The sequence below is a fragment of the Oncorhynchus keta genome, chromosome 2, assembly GCF_023373465.1.
Source record: "Oncorhynchus keta strain PuntledgeMale-10-30-2019 chromosome 2, Oket_V2, whole genome shotgun sequence".
In the NCBI taxonomy this organism is placed as follows: Eukaryota; Metazoa; Chordata; class Actinopteri; order Salmoniformes; family Salmonidae; genus Oncorhynchus; species Oncorhynchus keta.
This window is the reverse complement of record NC_068422.1, coordinates 47,418,360-47,439,408: the sequence shown is the minus strand read 5'-3', so window position 1 is coordinate 47,439,408 and position 21,049 is coordinate 47,418,360. Positions and strand designations below refer to the sequence as shown.

General features: G+C 42.3%; 1 protein-coding gene across 1 annotated transcript in view; it reads left to right on the top strand.

The window, feature by feature from the left end:
- LOC118401477 (cilia- and flagella-associated protein 46) overlaps positions 1 to 21,049 on the top strand; it is an 85,581-nt gene that overhangs the window by 22,203 nt on the left and 42,329 nt on the right. Inside the window, exons 16-35 of the mRNA XM_035799018.2 lie at positions 1,464 to 1,603; positions 4,307 to 4,419; positions 5,240 to 5,452; positions 7,395 to 7,620; positions 9,842 to 9,991; positions 11,411 to 11,521; positions 11,857 to 12,038; positions 12,520 to 12,651; positions 12,818 to 12,983; positions 13,198 to 13,267; positions 13,788 to 13,935; positions 14,596 to 14,779; positions 15,514 to 15,667; positions 15,770 to 15,832; positions 17,692 to 17,915; positions 18,169 to 18,306; positions 18,562 to 18,726; positions 19,530 to 19,678; positions 20,375 to 20,473; positions 20,604 to 20,679. Of these exons, the coding sequence (XP_035654911.2) occupies positions 1,464 to 1,603; positions 4,307 to 4,419; positions 5,240 to 5,452; positions 7,395 to 7,620; positions 9,842 to 9,991; positions 11,411 to 11,521; positions 11,857 to 12,038; positions 12,520 to 12,651; positions 12,818 to 12,983; positions 13,198 to 13,267; positions 13,788 to 13,935; positions 14,596 to 14,779; positions 15,514 to 15,667; positions 15,770 to 15,832; positions 17,692 to 17,915; positions 18,169 to 18,306; positions 18,562 to 18,726; positions 19,530 to 19,678; positions 20,375 to 20,473; positions 20,604 to 20,679 (2,903 nt within the window). The remainder of the gene's footprint in view (positions 1 to 1,463; positions 1,604 to 4,306; positions 4,420 to 5,239; positions 5,453 to 7,394; positions 7,621 to 9,841; positions 9,992 to 11,410; positions 11,522 to 11,856; positions 12,039 to 12,519; positions 12,652 to 12,817; positions 12,984 to 13,197; positions 13,268 to 13,787; positions 13,936 to 14,595; positions 14,780 to 15,513; positions 15,668 to 15,769; positions 15,833 to 17,691; positions 17,916 to 18,168; positions 18,307 to 18,561; positions 18,727 to 19,529; positions 19,679 to 20,374; positions 20,474 to 20,603; positions 20,680 to 21,049) is intronic.

The following is a 21,049-nucleotide window of genomic DNA, read 5'->3' as shown; positions in this document are numbered from 1 at the left end:
CTGTTAGTGTCTTAACGACTGTTCCACAGGTGCATGTTCATGAATTGTTTAAGGTTCATTGATCAGGCATGGGAAACAGTGTTTAAATCCTTTACAATAAAGATTTGTGAAGTTATTTGGATTTTTACGGATTGTCTTTGAAAGACAGGGTCATGAAAAATGGACGTTTTATTTTGTTGCTGAGTTTATAAACACCACCGTTCAAATGTTTGGCCTCACTTAGAAATGGGATATGAGATATTACTTTTTTTTGCAACTGTGCCTAGAAGGCCAGTATCCCCTAGTCACATCTTCACTGTTGATGTTGAGACTGGTGTTTTGCGGGTACTATTTACTGAAGTTGCCAGTTGAGGACTTGTGAGGCATCTGTTTCTCAAACTAGACACTCTGATGTACTTGTCCTCTTGCTCAGTTGTGCACCAGGGCCTCCCACTCCTTTTTCTATTCTGGTTAGAGCCAGTTTACGCTGTTCTGTGATGGGAGTGGCACACAGCTTTGTACAAGATCTTCAGTTTCTTGGCAATTTCTCGCATGGAATAGCCTTCATTTCTCAGAACAAGAATAGACTGACGAGTTTCAGAAGGAAGTTCTTTGTTTCTAGCCATTTTGAACGTGTAATCGAACCCACAAATGCTGATGCTCCAGATACTCAACTAGTCTAAAGAAGGCCAGTTTTATTGCTTCTTTAATCAGGACGACAGTTTTCAGCTGTGCTAACATAATTGCAATAGGGTTTTCTAATGATCAATTAGCCTTTTAAAATGATCAACTTGGATTAGCTAACGCAACATGCCATTGGAACACAGGAGTGATGGTTGCTGATAATGGGCCTCTGTACGCCTATGTAGATTTTCCATACAAAATCTGCCATTTCCAGCTACAATGGTTATCTTCAACATTAACAAAGTCTACACTATTTCTGTTCAATTTTATGTTATTTTAATGAACAAAAAATGTATTTTTCTTTCAAAAACAAGGACAAACGTTTGAACAGCAGAGTGTGTGTGTGTGTATGTATATATATGTGTGTGTCTACATATTTTATATATATATATATATATATAAACTAATTGTATCAAGAGTAATTGATTATGAATCCTAGACTAGTAACTGATTGAAACCTAAGTAGTGGGTATCTCTGGAGGATTGTAGTGTCCAATACTCTTTGAGTTTACATTTACATGTGAAAAATGTTTTCACCGCCTAATTGACTTCACTAAGTCAGTCTATCGACAGCGCTCAACTGCTTCATTGAAATCATTAAATCATCTTACATATTTATTTGGGTGCAAATTAGTTAGTTATCAACCAATGATATTGATAACTAGCATGTGGCTCACCGGTTAGTGTCAGCGGCAATGGAGATTAGTGTAGGAGGGAGGAGAGACTGGGTTGTTAACAGAACTACTGACGCATAACTGCACATGCTCACTCTGGCTCACTCAATACCCTCTGGTCCCCAGGTGAGCGCAAGGCGGGGGACGAGAGCCCAGTGGAGGGTGGACTCCATGGTGACCGGCGTCCATCGGCAGGGCGACTGTCCCAGAGTGCGGAGAAGGACCTGCTCCGTCTGCTGGCTGAAGTCTGCTTCATCAATGCTGAGGTCAGATGACCACCTTTGACCATTGACCCATGTCCCTTAATATGCTCAGAAAATCGGTCTTCTCACGAAAACTTCTGTAGCATTCGAACGGTTTGTCCTACAAACTACTATGACCACTCCATGGTAAGACTAACGAACACGATGTTGTTCTCCGTTTTTCTCGACAAGCATCACAGGATTGACAGATCTGCCAAGTTCTGTCCGTAGCGTCCAAACGGTTTTGGCTACACACGAACACATACATGTCGGTTGTTTTGCTCTAGGACACCCACAAGCCTTAAGACTCATCTGGAGTTTGCCCGGTACCACTTTTAAAAAATGAATGGAAGTGTATTCGGAAGTAGTTTAGTGGCCAATTGTTGGGGTGTATATATGAATCACAAAAAATATAAATAATTTCATGATCTTTCTTATATCTCTGATATTGAACAGACACTTTTAAAACAAACTTAGTTTTGATTTATTTTTTGACGGTCTGTTTTTCTATGTATGAATCTGTTAGTTAATGCCTTTATATTGGCTAATAGCAGTAAGGCCAAATTCAGTGTTTCATTAAATGTTAATTCTAATGTTAATTCTAAAATCCAAAATCAAATTGCTCATTTATCCTTGGTATGACCATCTTAAAACAATTCCATATGTTAGCTTAGTAGAACCCCCCCAATCCTCAGTTCTCCTGACCACACACTATAGTCACTGTGGCTTTTCTTTATAGACATTGATTTATTCTATTGATGCAATTAATGCAAAGTAAAGGCGAAAGACCAATATTAGCAGTAGAGTGGCACTGTGAGATTTAATCAGATTGAGCCCGGAGGTACAGAGGGGGGTGTACTATGGTGCGAGATAGAAGAGTTAGTGAGCTAACTTTGGTTAACTCTGAGTTCAACTCGGGATAACCGAGCACACGAAAGTGGCTCACCTTTTATGGCAACGAATCCTTCACAATTGTCCCAGCATCGCCCAGGTTAGTGTTCGGCTGGGGTAAGCCGTCATTGTAAATAGTTTGTTCTTAACTGACTTGCCTAGTTAAATAAAGGTTAAATACAAATGTACAAATATGCATCTTTTAGTCGCAGATACCTTAAAAAAATGACCTCACAATGGGCCTCAGGATCTCATCACGGTATTTCTGTGCATACAAATTGCCATCGATAAAATGCAATTGTGCTCATTGTCCGTAGCTTATGCCGGAACATTAAATTCTCTGGCAACAGCTCTGGTGGACATTCCTGCAGTCAGCATGCCAATTGCACTCTCCCTCAAAACTTGAGACATCTGTGGCGTTGTGTTGTGTGACAAAACTTGTATTATCTCCAGCACAAGGTGGACCTGTGTAATGATTAGGGCTGTCCCCGACCCCAAAAAATCTATTGGTCAACATTTTTTTACTTGTATATTTCCATACATAGACACATGTTTTAATCAAATCAACTATATGCACTGAGCTTTTCTGATGCTTTAAGCGATCTGTTTGATGAAATAATTAAGACACACATGACTTGAGGGAGTCCGACCGCAGTTGATTTGATTGTGCCGCCTGGCTCAGACTTGATGCGCTGTTAAATTTTTTTTTTAAAGCGAGTGACTGGGACTATCACCCGTTGCCTCTCTCTCCTCCCTGCTGCAGCGACCACCACAGAACATCAGTGTGTGTATAGCGCTGTCTGTGTTGCTGAAGCTGCAACATAATTACATCCATTTCTGACTGAAAAGTTATGTTACCAAAATCCCTAATTTGTTTAGGAAATAGATTACATATTCCCTTCAACCCTTGCTCTCTTTACGTGACACATGTATTCTTCGCATGCACGTGACCAGTAGGGCCTGACCTATAGCATGATCACATCAATAAACTGGTTATATCAAACTATGAACACTGTAACACATGTGACAGCAAAATGGATGCAGAGGACGTGACAAATAAACTCGAAACGGGGGGAGGTTTATTTGGTTGCGAATGAGGTAAAGGGGAAGTCGGGTGTGTGGAATAAATTTGACTAGTTGTGGAAAATAAGGTATGGAGCAAGCGCTGTGTGCCTATGTGTGCCAAACAGGTGCTGTTAAATTACAATATAATTTTTCTAACGGTTTGGAACAATGTAAACTACACAAAATAAATGATAAGCGTACCAGAGAGTCTGTAGAAGGAGATCAAAGAAAAGAAAAAGGAGGGTTATTATTATTATTATTATTATAAATATCATTTTTCTGACAATTTGGAACAGTGTAAACAACACTAAATAAATAATAACAGAGAGGTTGGTCTAACAAAAAGTGTAAAGCCTTTATTACAGCATAGCAAAGATTAAAAACAGCCAAATTTGTGAAATTGTTGCGTGAGGCTTGGTGCTCACGGAATCAGTAGGCTATCACCCAAACACTCAAACAGACAACAGAAGCAAGATCTGTCTTATTTCCCGTTGTTCTTAGAGAGGTTGACTCTCCCCCCCCCCCAAAAGTGCCCCATTTAACGGTACACAAAACGTTTTAAGAATTTCACCATAGTTGTCAGACAGCCACAGGTGTTACAATCATTGTTCTCTGAGTTCACCAGTTATATTTGCTGCCTTCGTTGACTATGGCTGTGTGGCTGCCCGTTTGTCTCTTTGCTATTTGCTGAGTGGTGTTATTTGCTCCTTTGAGGCAGAGTTATGGGGAGGGCAAGTCATCATCAATATCATTCGTGGTTGTCCGTTACAGGCCACCATACACAAGCTCCGCTCTGAGGGGGTACAGCTCAACACCCCAGCTGCCCCTCCTGAGGAGAGAGGACTCCGTCTCCCTGAGGACAATCCACAGTGGGCTGTCTACAGGTGAGGACACATCATCAAATCAAATGTATTTATAAAGCCCTTCTTACATCAGCTGATGTCATAAAGTGCTGTACAGAAACCCAGCCTAAAACCCCAAACAGCAAGCAATGCAGGTGTAGAAGCACTGTGGCTAGGGAAAACTCCCTAGAAAGGCCAGAACCTAGGAAGAAACCTAGAGAGGAACCAGGCTATGGCCAATCCTCTTCTGGCTGTGCCGGGTGGAGATTTGCACACACTCATGTTTTTTTTCTTCTGTCCTAAAATGAATTTCCATTCAAAGTCCTATTTTTCTTATCCTAAGCTTAACCTTTAACCCAAAGGCTAAACCTAACCACTAAACCCTTACCTTAACCCCAATTCTAACCATAACCATAACCCTAATTCTAACCATAACCCTAATTGTAACTCTGAACCTAACCCTTAAGCTTAAAATTGCTTTTGTCCCCATGGGTATGTGGAACATTTTCCTTGTTTTCTTATCCTTGTGGAGACTTTTGGGTATTTTAGGTCCCCACAAGGCTGGAAGAATCAACACGCACACGCACGCACATACACACACAAACAAAAAATGCAAATAAATGGACAAAGCACAGCATATAATTTTATATTAAATTTAAACACTATTATAACTTATTTGTGGTTCTCAATATAACCAGTCAAGTGTGTATATGTAGTTACGGAGCTTGGTTCACCAGTTTGTTATATGTTATATGTAGTGTGTTATACAGTATATTAAAAATATAGTGTGACTTCCTTTGTTTTCTCATATATTATGCACTGCAGACAACATAACTATCGTTCACCTCCTTCCCTCTCCCAGAGATTGGATCCAGGACTTATCTGCCTACGCCACCTCCAACTTCCTGCGGGGAGCCGAGCTGGGAGCAGAGATTCGCGAGGCCTGGATGGTGGTCAACGCAGCCGTGTACTTATGGAACTACAACAGCCACCTAGTGGCAGTTGGGGAGCAGCGACGCCTCCTGCCCACCTTCCAGAGAGCCGTGGAGCTGCTGAGACAGACTGGACACGCTGGGTAAGTCTAAGATGAACATCTCACTGGACGGAAATACTTAAACACTACAAATTGTAACATTTGCTTGTTGCTGTCACACACTTAATGCTCATCAGTCTTTTAGTGACATAGTACATATGTGACCCGATCCAGGAAACTAGGCGTATTTTTTGTTGTTGTCTAAATGCCTTCTCGAACATGGGTTGCACAATTTGGGTAATATTCAGAGGTGGAAACTTTCCGTGGGAATTAACGGGAATATATGGGAATTAATGGAAATATATGCACATTAATATTAATACCATTTAAATGTAGATGTTTTTTTGCATTGGATATATTTACCATATCATTTGGAGACAGAAACATAAACCTTACCTTATCATAAGTACAGTGGACATAATTGCAAATTATTAAATCCTTTCAATAGAAATACAAAAAAACAATTTAGTTATGAATTGAACTTTAATTAAATTAGTTGACTCTTCACATGGGATGATTTCACTGAACAACAAAGGAAAGGGAATATTGAATGATCCCCAATGATCCATCACAACTCCCCAAAATGTTTTCAACATACATCTGTAAAATGATAGTCTAGAAACGAAAGCTTTGGTTGTCGTCATCTCAAGCTTCCATGTCTTCTCCCTGGACTGCCTCAATGTCCACCTCTTGAACATCAGACTCTGAGGCCTCATCTTCACTGTCACTTTCCAACCTTGTTGAGGATGACTCATTTTCAGGCTCAAAAAAACTGACATTTTCCCGGATGGCCACCAATTTTTCAACCCTTGTATTGGTCAGCTTGTTGTGTGCTTAATATAATAATAATAATATATGCCATTTAGCTGACGCTTTTATCCAAAGCGACTTACAGTCATGTGTGCATACATTCTACGTATGGGTGGTCCCGGGAATTGAACCCACTACCCTGGTGTTACAAGCGCCATGCTCTACCAACTGAGCCACAGAAGGCTTGTTGTGTGTGTTTTCCCAAACAAGGACCAGTTGCGCTCTGAGGCGGCTGATGTTGGTGGGATTTGGAGGATTATGGAAGCAACAGGGGAAAGAGCCTCAGATCCACAAAGTCCCTTCCACCAGATGGCTGATGAGATATATTGGCACCATAGGCCTTGTTGAACTCTGCACCTAACAGGATGCTCTTGCCAGCATACTTGTGGTCCAACAAGTACACTGCGGCATGTATGGGCTTCAGGAGAAGTCTTCACGCTTTTTCATTTATTTCAGAACTGAGGTTTCTTCTGCTTGGAGCAACAGTGAAGTGGGCAGGGCAGTATGTATTTCTTCTCTTACATCTGCAAGCAGAGTCTGAACATCAGACAAGGTGATATTGTCTCCCTCAATCCGTGCAATGGCTACTGCTATAGGTTTCAGTAGTTTCAGTCTGCTTATCACTCTCTCCCAAAACATTCGACCACCCATCAGAGATGATTGCAATACAGTCTGCTTTCTCTATGATTTGCTTGACCTTCACTTGAACTCTGTTGAACTCTGCATCCAGCAAATTAATAGATAAAGCATGTCTGGTTGGAGGGGTGTATGCTGGGCGAAGAACATTTAGAAACCTCTTCCAATACACAATGCCTGTGAACATCAGAGGTGAACTAGTTGCATACACTGCTCGGGCAAGACATTCATCAGCATTTCTCTCAGTATGTTCCTCCATTTGGGTCAAAAGAAGCTGTTGCTATCGATAGGGTACCTGATTCATAATTTTCACCTTGAATAGAAGTAGAGGAACTTTTGTCAGAGGTTGCTTGTTGTGATCACTGAGGGAACTTTATGCACATGGCCCGAGGATTCTGCATCTTTGTTGCATTCTTCACATATGATTTGGCACAGTATTTGTAAATGTACACAGCTTTTCCTTCTACATTAGCTGCAGTGATATGTCTCCACACATCAGATTGTATGTACAGAGTATGATGCTCTTCTGTGCTTCCAGGGAGCCGGTGCTGTTGGTTATGCTGTGTGATGCGGTGGCCCAGGGGCTGATCCAGCCCTGGTTTGTTTCGGCTGCTGGGCCGGGAACTGGCCAGGGAAGGGAGGACAGCGGAAGCAGGGGGGAGCTGAGGAAGAAAGTAGCCGGGAAGGGAGCCGAGAGGACAGGCAGTATCCACAGCCTCCCCCTCGACCATGCGGCCCTCCAGGACATGCGGAAGGCTCTGGAGGTGTGTGTGTGTGTGTGTGGGTCAAGTAGAGAGCTAGCCAGGAGACGGGGCCATGGGAGATTTTAAAGGTGACTTGCTAATTAGGTTTGGCAGAGAGTCAGGTTCTATTATCCTTCAATGTGCTGTCAAGGGTACTCCCTCCCCTGAAGAGGTCTTCATTTGGGCACTGCAAAAACAAACACCCTCTCTCCCACTCTGAGCTTATTGGGATAGGCAGAGGGCAGAGGTGGACCTGCATAGAGACCTGGACTGTATTACTGCTGGGCAGTTTGAGGGATCAGAGAGCTGTGCCTGTGTATTCCTGAAGGGCAGCCTCTGGTCTTCAGGTTTCCCAAGTTTCTCTGAATAAGTGACCTCTAAATAAGTTCCTGGAGGGCTGTTGAAACTCTTTCTGTCTTACATCTTAGTATCTCCAGTATCTTTCTCCTATATATTTTTTGTTGAAGGGGGGGGCACAAAGAATGAAAGAATCAAGGCACTTTGATACATTATGCTTTTCAGAAATACTCTAAATACAACTAGGGCTCTATTTTAACAAATCAATATTTCTACAACTAGGGCTCTATTTTAACAAATCAATATTTCTAACCTAGCGCTATGGTAAATCTTAGCGCAGCCGCTGTTGAGTTGTGGTTGTTTTGAAATATTTCTTATATTTTCACAGCGGGAATCATGGGCGTAATAGCTGGCGGTGGCAAGGAAAGGCTGGGTTTTGATGAATAAGCTGTAGGTGTGGCGAGGGTTTGACCACTCACTGGCTAATAAATGTTTTCTATGGCTTAGTACTGCATGCGGTTGTTTCAAGTTGTTTAGGCTATTGACAGTCTTTGCGATATCATCAGCTCCTAGTCCTTTGTGGATTGATACTGTTTATTAAATAGTGTACAGCAACAAATGATAGCGGTAACAGTAAAATACATTGCTTTGTTTAATGTTTGGCATATTTGCGGTCTACATTGTTGTATTTGGCTTCAACATGTCTTTACGCATCACATTTTCACTCCAGAAAGAAAGAAATATTAGCTCCAAAAAATGGTGAATTAAGCAAAGGCATGAGGGCAAAAACCTCAAATATTTCAAGGCACTCTCACGAGTAGAATATTTTATAACCTTTCATTGATAGGCTACTTGGCTAATGTATGGCCAGAATAAACAAAAAAGATGCGAAGACACATTGCTGTTGAACCAGACTTATATTAGGCTAGCCTACCACAGGCTTGGTTTTTAATCAAATAAAATCGAAAGCAAGGAATTGGACAGGAAAATAACTTAAATATTTCTAAATATGAGGGTCACCGACATCATCGAGTCTCTCGTTCCATGATGGGCATATGGACATATACATATTTTTTAATTAAGCAAGAAAGCTGATGTTAGACAGGTAAATTGCCGAACCTGGTTGCAAGGGGTGGCAAATGCCAGAGCGACAGTTTTTACAAGCCTAAATTGACAAATACCGTGCATTTGACAATAGCGCCGCCTTAGGGGCAGCCAAAATTAGCTGCCTGCCATCTAGGACCTCTACACCAGGCGGTGTCAGAGGAAGGCCCTAAACATTGTCAAAGACCCCAGCCACCCCAGTTGTAGACAGTTCTCTCTACTACCGCATGGCAAGCGGTACCGGAGTGCCAAGTCTAGGACAAAAAGTATCGTCAGCACATACTCTGGATAGAAGTAACTTTATTAGTGAATTATTAACTAAGTGTTCTCTTTCAGAACTGAAGATAAAAATGGTTCTCCATTTTCAACATATAGGCCTATATATCAGATAAGTCTTAGATAGCTGACTTAAACAAACTCAGATTACGCAATGGATTTTCCCTAGATACTGTCATATGTGGAACTCAGAGCTGCAATGCCCCGGCTATGGAGTCCCAAGGTTATGAGTGTATGTGGATTCGAAAAGAGTATTGTGCAGATTCACATGGTTAGGCTAGTTACGAACTGCTATGGTTATGCAAACAGTTTTAACCCTTTTGCAAAGCAGACAGCCTAGCTGTTAAGAGTGTTGGGCCAGTAACCGAAAGGTTGCTAGTTCGAATCCCCGAGCCGACTAAGTGAAAAATCTGTCGGTGTCCTTCAGCAAGGCACGTAATCCTAATTGCTGCTCAAAGTCGCTCGGGATAAGAGTGTCTGCTAAATGACTAAAATTTAAATGTAACCCTTATGCTGCTATGGTTACTATGCTAACTTTTATTTCCCCCACTTTATGGACTTTTAGCTGTGTGACTATGCACTGCACCTTTCTAATGGCAATGTGCCGGGAGAGAGCGTCCCTATCGCAGCGAGGAAACAGGTCATTTCTACGTGGGTGTGGACCAAGAGGCTCCTCCAGCAGCAGATTGGACAGAAGCTGGACATTGATGATGAGGTACAGTAACATAAGAGTCCATGTCTCCCTTGGGAAATATGTTTTCTGACCTCAATGGCACTTCCTGGTTAAATAAAAGTTAGATAAAAATCAAATAAAAACATACTCACTCAGTCAAGTTAGTCAGTATGATGAGCTGTTTATGAATCTGCCTGGCTGTCAGCCCAGCACCTCAAACTCAACCTCGACTAGACGGAGCTGCTCTGTGGAAGGCCTGCCCGTTCCAAGACCTCTCCATCATGGTTGACAACTCCACAGTGGAGCCTCTACAACGCCTCAGCCCGCCTGGTGTTCAACCTTCCCAAGTTCTCCCATCTCACCCCAGTTCTCCATGCACTCCACTGGCTTCCAGTTGAAGCTTGCATACACTACAAGAGGATGGTGCTTGCCTACGGAGCAGCAAGGGGAACTGCCCCTCCCTACCTTCAGGCTATGCTCAAACCCTACACCCCAAGCCAAGCACTCCGGTCTGCCACCTCTGGCCTCTTGGCCCTCCCACCCCTACGGGAGGCCAGTTCCCGCTCAGCCCAGTCAAAGCTTTTCTCTGCCCTGGCACCCCAGTGGAGGAACTAGCTTCCCCCTGACTCTCATCCCCTTCACTCAAAAGTCAGTCACAGCAGCTGCCGGACAAGGGGAAAGAGACTTCCTCAAGTATGGGGACTCTTTTATTCCAACAGCCATTAGGCTGTATAATAGATAGTTTGTTGGTCCATCGAGTATACAGCATATTGCGTTTTCACTTTAAATGTGGAGCTATAGCACTTTGAATGAATTGTATTGTGTAGTTTCTGTGTTTCATGTTTTATGTACTGTCTTTTAAAGCACATGACCAAATGAATTTCCCCTGGTGGGATAATAAAGTTGATCTGAATCTGAAGGACAGAGTACCTGCCCATCTTTTAAAAACGTCTGAACCCCCCAAAAAAAAACACAACTAACTAACACCCTTGCCTTTTGTAAACTAAAACTTGCACTTGACTTTTCTCTACTAGCACTGGTTTTGTTAATAGCTACTTTGAGGGAACTATAACTGAGGTGTAGTTGTCTCACCTAGCTATCTTAAGATGAATGAACTCTAAGTCGCTCTGGATAAGAGCGTCTGCTAAATTACTAAATTACAAAATGTGGTTATTCCCCCAGACTCTGAGTCAGTGCAGTGTTAATGTGAGAAGAAATATGATTCATCACCCAACTGTCTGTATACAGTAAATCATTGTTTTAAATCAAGTTACAGTATCACAAGGGGATAGGGAGTCATTTATTCATTGCAAATGCCAGTCTCATTGATGTGCTGTGCATGTATGATTGTGCCTGTCAGAGATAGCATTGTTAATACATCTCTATGGTTTTGACTGGTAAGCCACGGTACCATTGTGATGAAATATTCAGTTGTGTCTTTATCTCTTTTTGTCTTTCCAGTGTAAGAATGAGGCAGTGTCAGCCATGACACGTGTACTGGTAGGAGTGGAAATGCTGTTATGCAACAGTCACCCCAGGCAGATAGAGTTCTCTGTCCCTAGTCTCTCTACGGTAGGTCCTGCTTTCTTGGCCAGGCGGCAACAGATGCCTTGAGACCGTACTGGTAACCAGAGCGTTTGTTCATGCCTATGCTTGTGAATTTGGTCCAAAAAAAAATGCTTCCTCAAATGAACATCTTATTTGATTCGTTTGTTTTCATTTCCTAGCCCTGTAGGACTGTATGCGTTTCCGTCCTGCATTCTTGCATCATTAAACCCCAGTTCTATGGATCCAGAGGACAGAGCACTCATTGCCTCTGTCTCCCTCATCTCCCTCCTCTTCTCCTCCTTCCCTACTATTTTCCTCTCCGCTCCCCTCCCCTCTCCTCTCTCCATCCTCTCCTCTAGCTGGTCCGCATGGCGTCAGACTGCAAGTGGAGTGACCCTGTTGTCGAGCTGCAGGTGTGGACACACCTGGCTTGCTTCTCTCACCAGGCCCAGGACCACAACCTGGTCATGACCTGCAGCCACAATGCACTGCAGCTGGAGGCCGCTGCAGCTCAGAGGTTGACGGTCATGGCCTATGCTCTGTAGGTGTTGGTCACTATGGTGACTTTGATTCCATCTGTTTTACCAAGGCTGAAATGGTCAGATCTTCCCTGTATGTTTTACCTGATATCTACCCATTTCAGTCAATTTGCCTCAAAATATGGGATGTGATCAAGTGTTTTATTTTTTACATAGCATGTTGAAGTGCAAATGACACCTACAGTAGTGTCCACAAGAGAACATTACAATATACTCAGGACCATATATTCAGTAATAATTTTATGTTACAACAATGTGCAATATACTATCATCAAATGACTTCAGTTAATTGTTACCTTCAAGGCTTTAAGGTCCCACTCTTTGTAGGATTCTGACAGTCCGTCATTCTAAAAAAATGGTGACTGTCAGTATCTACGTTACTGTAGCAGTGACATTTTGTCAAATTCCTGACTGGCTGACTTGATTCTCTGAACGGCATATTTGTCAGCTTATTTAATTTAAAAAATGTTTGACCTTTTCAAGTTACAGCCAGTCGGCCGTGCATGAGATGTTGAGCAATGCTGCATGTCTAAGAGGATTGAGCATGGTCCACAAGTCAAATGGACATCCTCACAGTTACAGAGAAGCCTTGCAGATGCTCCAGTCCAGTGTCAGGTTAGTTTCTGTTTTCTGTCATTCCTAAACAATTAGACTGCTCATTACTTTGTTCTCTTTTTGTCTCCCCTACGTCTACCTTTATTTCACTTTGTTGCTTTGACTACAGTATCTCTCTGTCTCCAACCATCTTCATATCCGTTCGTGCCATTTCTCTCTTCTTCAGCTATGCGGAGCAGGCAGGTAACTCTGTCCTGTGTATGGCTACAGCGCGCCACTACTGGAACAACTGCCTGCCCTTGACTGAGACCTCACTGGAGAGACAGCAGCTCCGACAGCCTCTAGAGAAGATCCTGAAAGCCCTGGTCCACACCAGCAAGAAAGACCCAACTGTAAGAACCCCATCTCGAACTAGCCTGGTCCCAGATCTAGTTTTATAGCGAACTCCTGTCGTATTTGTCATGTTTCTCTGGTACGAGCCCCTCTCCACATTGGCTTCTGTACAGCATGTGTATCATTGGTGCTGTCACTATAAAAATACTCCTATTCAATCAAGTGGGGTTTGATGTGTTCATGTGTGTTATTCATTTTCTCTGGTGGTTTAAGCAGGGGAAAGAGAAGGGAGGAGCTACCCTGACTGGGATGCCCTCTGTGACCTCATCGCTGGAAGCCTCAAGTGAGTCCCCACACAAACTTCAAATGTTCATACCGCACAAACCTTTGACTGCTGCTTCTCAGCTAACTACTACTTTTTATTCTATAATCTTGTTCGTGACTTTAATTCCAATTAGCCTGCTTGCTTATTTATTTCCAAAACGGCCTGTCTTGTGCTGTAACACTCTCAAACACCACTAGTAGACATGATAGATGAAGTCACATTCCCACGCACGCCAGTAGGCCATTAGATCTGTGGCATTTACATCCAAGCAGTCACATAGAGTAGTGCTTTTTCCTGACGTTCTGTTAAGTTCTATCACCCAACCTTTACAGAGAACTTCAGGGAAAAAAACGCTACTCTATGTGACTGCTTGTATGTAAATGCCACAGATCTAATGGCCTACTGGTGTGCGAATCCAATAGATTTTTTATTCTCATTCTCGATTCCTTTCTTTCTGTGTCTGTTTGTGTCTGTGCATTTGTGTTTGCATGTATGCTTGTTTGTGTTTATCTATACATTTTTGTGTGTGCGTGTGTAGGCATGGGGAGCCCTGAGGATGACCTGACCCTGAGAGCAGCCATGTACGGCCTGCTGTTCCACATCCACGCAGACAGCTCAGATTGGACAGGAGCTCTGACGTTGCTGGAGCAGGCTATCAGAGACATGCCCCGCACCAGACACAGGCTGTGAGTGCTGGAGAGAACTGATACGGGGAATAGGGGAAAATAATGGGGGAGGAGGTTGTACAGGACTTTGGACTCCTATCACTGGCGTCATCACATTTCTATGTGCTTATTTGTACGCATGTTAATATGCCTCAATATGATTATGACGCTATAAAAAAGTATGTGTGTTTTATGAAATGTCATATTTTGGATATGGGCAATTCCATCATTATGGAGGTCTCAGCAAAAAAGCCTGACCCTAATTGGGTGAATAAGCATAAAATATGTTTGATTTGTAAAATATTTTGCTTAAACAATAAAAAAAAATTGTGTGGGGGGGGGGTTCAGCTTTTGCGAGGGCCTTTCAGAGCATCAAATCCTTAGTAATGAAAACATTAGGTGTTGATAGTTTAACTGGAGGAAATTATGCCCTTAAAAAGGAAATATGAATATGAATTTTCATGGCCATTATCACAATCATATTTCTGTGAGGTTACCCATGTGTGAGAATGTTAAGCTGTACTGTGCTGGCCTGGTTACACATCCACATAGTTGCTGGAAATTACAATGTGAAAAGAAAATGTCTTGAGCCATCACAGTATGGTTTGGGTTGGCACGATGGTGGGAAAAGGGCATGAGAATGTGAAACTGTGCTTGTCTTCCCCCATGACTGTGCCCAAGGCTCCTGTTCAAGCACCGGGTGCTGGTGAAGGCTCGTCTGGGGGAGAGTGTGGTGATAGACATGCAGAAGTTCCGGGATGAAGGGGAGCTCTACTGCTCCCACATGTGGCACCGAGTGGCACTGTGTTCTGGGGAGATGCTACAGCAGTTGGCCTGCTACCAGAATGCCATTACTTCTTTACTGGTAAGGAAAGGGGATACCTAGTCAGTTGCACAACTGAATACATTCAACCGAAATGTGTCTTCCGCATTTAACCCAAACCCTCTGAATCAGAGAGGTGCGGAGGGCTGCCTTAATCTACGTCCACGTCATCGGCGTGGGCATAGAGCATTTGTGTTTAGTGAATCCACCAGATCATGTAGTAGGGATGATCAGGCATGTTCTCTTGACAAGTGTGTGAATTGGACAATTTTCCTGCCCTGCTAAGTATTCAAAATCTAATGAGTACTTTTGGGTGTCAGCGAAACTGTATGGAGTAAAAAGTACATTATTTTCTTTAAGAATGTAATGGAGTAAAAGTTGTCAAAAATATAAATTAGTAAAGTAAGTACCAGATACAAAAAAAAACGACTTAAGTATTTTATACTGCACATGCACAAACATATACACACAAAGACACATTCTTGAGCAAACACACACACACACACACATACACACACACACACACACACACACACACACACACACATGCATTTTCACTTTTGATTACTTTACATACATAAAGTTCTTCAGTTTGCTCTTCGAAATGTGAAATATTGCCGCAGTTCCTTGCAGGTCTGAATCCAAGTGGCCCTATTGAGCTAAGGGACACTAGCAGCATCTAGTGGAAGCTTAGTGCTATTGCAGCCAGGCTCTGTGCATCGCTTACGCTGCGGCTTTGTATGGGTGAACCTTGTGGGTTTGTTGTGTTTGTGTAGAGTGTGAAGAGTCAGTGGCAGAAGGCGGATTTCCTGTTGGAGTTTGGGGAGTGGCTGTACTGTCAGAACTTTCCCCTTTCTGATGCCCAGCACCAGATACAGTGGGCTATCGACATCCTCCTGCACATGATCACTGACCAGAAAGAGAGCAATGGTATGTTTCTTGTCATTGCTATGTGTTTGTGTGAAGGTCTGTTTTAGTTACTGAAGAATCGTAAACTATTTGTTTTTTTGTTCTTTTCATTTGAATTAATAGAGAAGACCGGTTCCAAGGGAAGCAAACTGAAAGAACTGGAAAGGAGAGAAAATTCCCAAGGAGGTACTGATTTCTCTTGGGATGAGTCTACTCATTTATGTTGAATGCGGTGCGTGTGTGCTTGTACATGTACACCAGACTTGGGTTCGAATACTATTTCAGATGTTTTCAAATATTTTAGCAAGGGGTTGATTGAGCTTGCCTGGACCCAAGAGAATATTTTCAAAACTGCAACCCTGCCACCAGCATTACAGACAGGCCAGAGCGAATGGGAAAGTGTTTTAAGGATTTAAAATGTGCTTGAACCCAGGTGGGCAGTATGTGGGGAAATCCGACCCGAGTTTTAAGCACGCGTAACTGGAGCGCAATTCCCTTTTTATGCAGTTTTCTCTCTATGCGTATTCCGACCTTGAACTTAAGCATGAGAATAGCATCCTATTCACCATTTGAGATCGAAGAGGTGTGTCTACAGATAAGCCGCATTCATGACTTATTTCCCTCATAACTCCACCACTTTTACTCACAATGAAATGACGATTAAAGTCGAACAACCTGTTGGTCCCAAGTGGAACAACATCTACTTAACTTTTCTGAAATAACACCATTCTCCATGCACTTGAATTTACAAATTGATAAGAGCTAGGTAAATGGAGTAAGCCGTTTGGGTAAGGGGATTGTAAATATAAATTACAATCGTTTTAGATCCTAGGATCGCTGTAGACAGATGTGAAACCGGTCATATGGCAGCAAACTGAAGCATATCAACATGTCACCTTTTATCACCACAGTGAAGTTTATGACATGCTGGCCTTATAACGTGTAAGGATGACATTTGAAGACCAAAGCTTTAGGCTTCTGTAGCCATGCGCAAATGACAGGCCTATAGCGTCAAACCTACCAAGCTGATTTATGATTTCTAAAAATGTTTTAGTTATGCCCAGACTTTTCACTGTATCTAACAACAACAAAAATGGTATGGTGTTAAATATTAGCCCACTACCGGTAGCCACCGTCAATTATCCCTACATTCATGTATTACTGTCTCTTTTGTTATTTTATTATTATTATTTTTTGCTTGTTTCCATTATATTGTTTGTTTACCTTTATTTCCTCTGTCACGTTCGTGGGTTTGTTCCTTAGGATTGCTAGCAATAGTGGATCATATTAGGCTAACTTATTTCAAGTTGTGCAACAATAGGGGTCGTGTAGTCTATTGGTGTCATTATGGAACGCAGACCATACGTAGCAGTTTAAACCTGGTGCATAGCGCATGATGAGTGAGTATTATTAGGGTAGATTCATATGACTACTGTTCACTCACCTATTGTACACTCACCTTCCAATATTTCCACTATTGAACAATTGAACATGGCAACTTCAGGATGAACTAAAACAATGTATTTTTGATTCGCCAATATATTTAGTGTGTAAAAGCTCTCCAAATATATATTTTTTTAGCATTCATGAATACCTTCTAACCCTAAGTAATATACAAGTTCAGAATATTTTTAAATCTACCAATTGATGCTGAAAAGTAGACAACTGTGTGTATTTAAGCATACATTTCTTTATTTATGCCTAATATTCTGAACCGTACTTTCCATATATTCTAGTGAGCCTGTCGAGAAAATTCTAACTAAAGGTATCCAATTTAAAGGGATTGCTTTCGATAAATGTACTGAAAACCCTATTGAATGAAAACTCCACCAGAAAATAATTTAGCAAATGGAAGGGTTTTCAGCAGTTGAATTACTTTTATTCAGTGTGTGCAAGGGAACCATGCCTGCAAAGCCCTTTACGCATCTGCATAAGGTAAGTCTGAATACCAACTACTGAGTAGTGCGTAGGAAAGGCGTGCGTAAGAAGGCATACATTTCTAAACTCTGAATCAGGCCCTATTTGTGTATCCTCCTCCCTTACAGATGAGTCGGGAGAAGGGACAGGGCTGATACCAGTGAAGGTTCAGTCCCACGTTGGGGTGCAGGGGGTGGTGTCTGGGCCCTGTATCTCTGACCTCAGGGAGGTGAGGCGTCTGGACAGCCTGGTCAGAGCACACACTCTGCTGGCTGTCATTGGGGACAGGGCATCCCCCCAGCACCAACATAACCTACTTAGGGCCTATAGCCTAGTGCTGCAGATCTGGCAGGTAGGGACTCCTTTAAAACTACCACACCTAAGTTGTGTTCATGAGGGCACACCGTAGCAACACATTTTGTAATGGACAACAGGTTCAGATAGTACCTTAATGTTTCATGTCTACTGAACACGACCCAGTAATTTCACTATGTTTTATACCATCAGATGCATACAGTATAAGCCACAAAATGGTTTCTCCGTTTAAAAAAATGTGATTTACGGGTAACAGAAAGACGAGTGATAGCAGTGCATTCCCATTGCAGGTGTCCATGGCAACAGCATGTGAGGTAATCAAGGAGATGATGAAGAATCCTCTAGTCCCAACGTCCCGGCCATGTCCCTCTGCAACAGCCAAAAAAGACAAAGATAAGGAGAAGGACAAAGGCAAAAAATCTAAAGAGGTAGAACTGACCACCCAGGCCTGACCACCTTCAGAGAAGTCCATGGCTATTTTTTGTTGTTTTCTCATTGTATAGCATTGCAAATGACAAGTAATGAATGATACGATATGTTATTTTACCATTGTGCATTCTTGCCAAAGTGCAGTTTAGAGTATTTGTACAGTTCAATTGCTTTCAGTTCACTTTTGCCAGCTGAAAGCAATTAGGAATGAATATTTGGCCAAGGAATACCAGAGCTCTTCTGTGTTTAAACAGCCACCCCCTGCTGAGGAGAAGCCCAAAGCCCGGAGGCCACAGGATGACGTGTTGCCCTCCAGCCCAGAGGAGTGGGCACAGTACGACTGTCCCGAGGATGTCCGCCAGGCCTTCAGATATGACACCAGCCCCCACTGCATCAACAGACACAGCCTCAGCAAACAGGCAGGCACCACTAAGCTCTCTCTGACTGCCTCTGTTATAGAGCCCAATGGGGTCATGTTCATTAAGGGCACACCATGGCAAAATGTTTTGCAACAAAAATTGACAAGTTCATGTAGTCTCTCCCTATTTCAGTCTGTTTTTGTCCTTTTGGTCCCTAATGAATATAAATTATTGAGTCATTATCGGAACAGGGACTGTTTCAATTGGCCATGGCGGGTTAGGGTTGAGGGCTTGAAAGCCGGAAACATTGACTCGATATTGATCCTCGTCTTGACAAGTCATAATTTGTTGATTGGAAGAGGATGTCTACTGATTGGTTTTGGGAGCAAATCAGAATGTTGTCAGAGAGAGAAAAAAATAAGCTTATTTTAAACTAAAGACGTGTGGTGATTCATTTATCTTATGCCACTCCAGTGTGACAGTATTAGGTGACACAATTATGCTTGGTAATCATACAAATTAAATGAATAGATGCTCAGATGGTGCAGTCCTACACAGTGTGAAAAATATGCTAAACGATGACCAGTCCAACGCTTCATGTGATATCAGGCTGTTCTGTAGTGTTTTTTTCTTCTCTGTCCTGTTCCACAAGCTGAATCACCACATGATACAGGAGGATAAAGTCTTATTGTCCATGGCTCAAAGTTTGTCCTACACGTTCTACACATCAAATGTAATCACTGTCCTGCACTTTAACTACTTACTAAATTACTAATTACAAACGCAGGATGTCAATGAAACAAAATAGTAATGATTAAGTCATGTGTTTACTTCCTTTTCTCCCCGTGTCTGGGTGGCTGCAGACTCAGAGCTTGTTCTTCCTGGACCTGCTGGTGAAAGAGCTGCAGTCTCTTTCTCTCACCCACCTGACTCTTCCCATACTGCACCTGGCTGAGGTCATTGCCCATGACCTGCTAGACAGAAGGAGCCTCTCTGACCTCTACCGTCTCAGGTGAATAATGCCAATTTCGCTTCAAGAGTTTATTCTTTCTGTTCGTGCACAGGTGCAATACTGCTACTTTCACTGGAAATAGTCTATGGGGTGTTTTACCAGACATCAGGCTAATTTCTAGACTAAACTAAAAAGCATTTTCAATGGGGATTATCCATTTATCTTGCTTTTTAGTCCAGGACGAGACTTAATGTGTCCAGGTAATTGTGCATATACACTGAGTATACAAAACATGAAGAACACAGTCTGTCATGCACTTTCCTTGACAGACTGACCAGGTGAATCGAGGTGAAAGCTATGATCCCTTATTGATGTTATTTGTTAAATCCACTTCAATCATTGTAGATGAAGGGGAGGAGACAGGTTAAAGAAGGATTTCTAAGCCTTGAGACAATTGAGACATGGATTGTGTATAGTATGTGTGCCATTCAGAGGGTGAATGGGCAAGACAAAAAAATGTTCAACTCAATATTAGGAAGGTGGTCCTAATGTTTGGTATACTCAGTGCATGTTAGTTAAGGCTACTGCTTTTACTTTTGGCTTGTCAATTATTGAAAAACATTGTAGAGCTAAACATTCCAATATGAAAGGTTTCCCACGTGTGGTCCAAATCCTTGCCCGTTTCCGAATCATTGATTTCTTGTGAAATATTACCTAATAGTTTCCCCATCGTATTTCCTTATTCTAACGCTTTAGAATTGTGAGGAGCTGTTCTCAGCTGGATATGGAGACGTCTACAGTGTACCACGAGAAGCTCCTGAGCCTGACTGGTATCCATGAGCAGGAACAAATGGAGTATGTGTGCCCCACTCTTTTCCACCAGCTCCTGTACATACTGAGTACTCATTTGTATTAGATCTGTAGTGTTTCCTCTGATTCTGTTACTAGTGTTTTGATCTCCTGTACATGCATTATTTCACTGCAGGTGTCGCAAAGCTATAGCTTTACAAAGAGAGAGAAACCGCCTGTATATGGGTTATAATGGCAAAACGGACAATGAGGTTAGTTTCAAAGCGTCATAGCTGAAATGAACAAGAATACCACACAAGGTGTATTATCACCGTACGGGTTTATAGACCTAGAGTTGAGAAGAAAGAAAGCGAAATGACCCCTGAAATGAATAACTGTACTAATGTAGTTCTTAGTTTTATTCTACTGTTATTCTAGTTTAAAGCCTGATTGGCAAGCAGCACAGGTTGATTACAGTCAAATGCAGACAGGGATATAAGTCCAAACTGCACTTTTCATAATGTGAAACCCATAACACATCATTATCACAGGTTCATGAGGGTTTAATTAGTTGCTTGTTAAATTTCAAATGGCCGTCGCTCATGTCAATCTGGCATGACGATGATCCTCATTTCTTTTTTT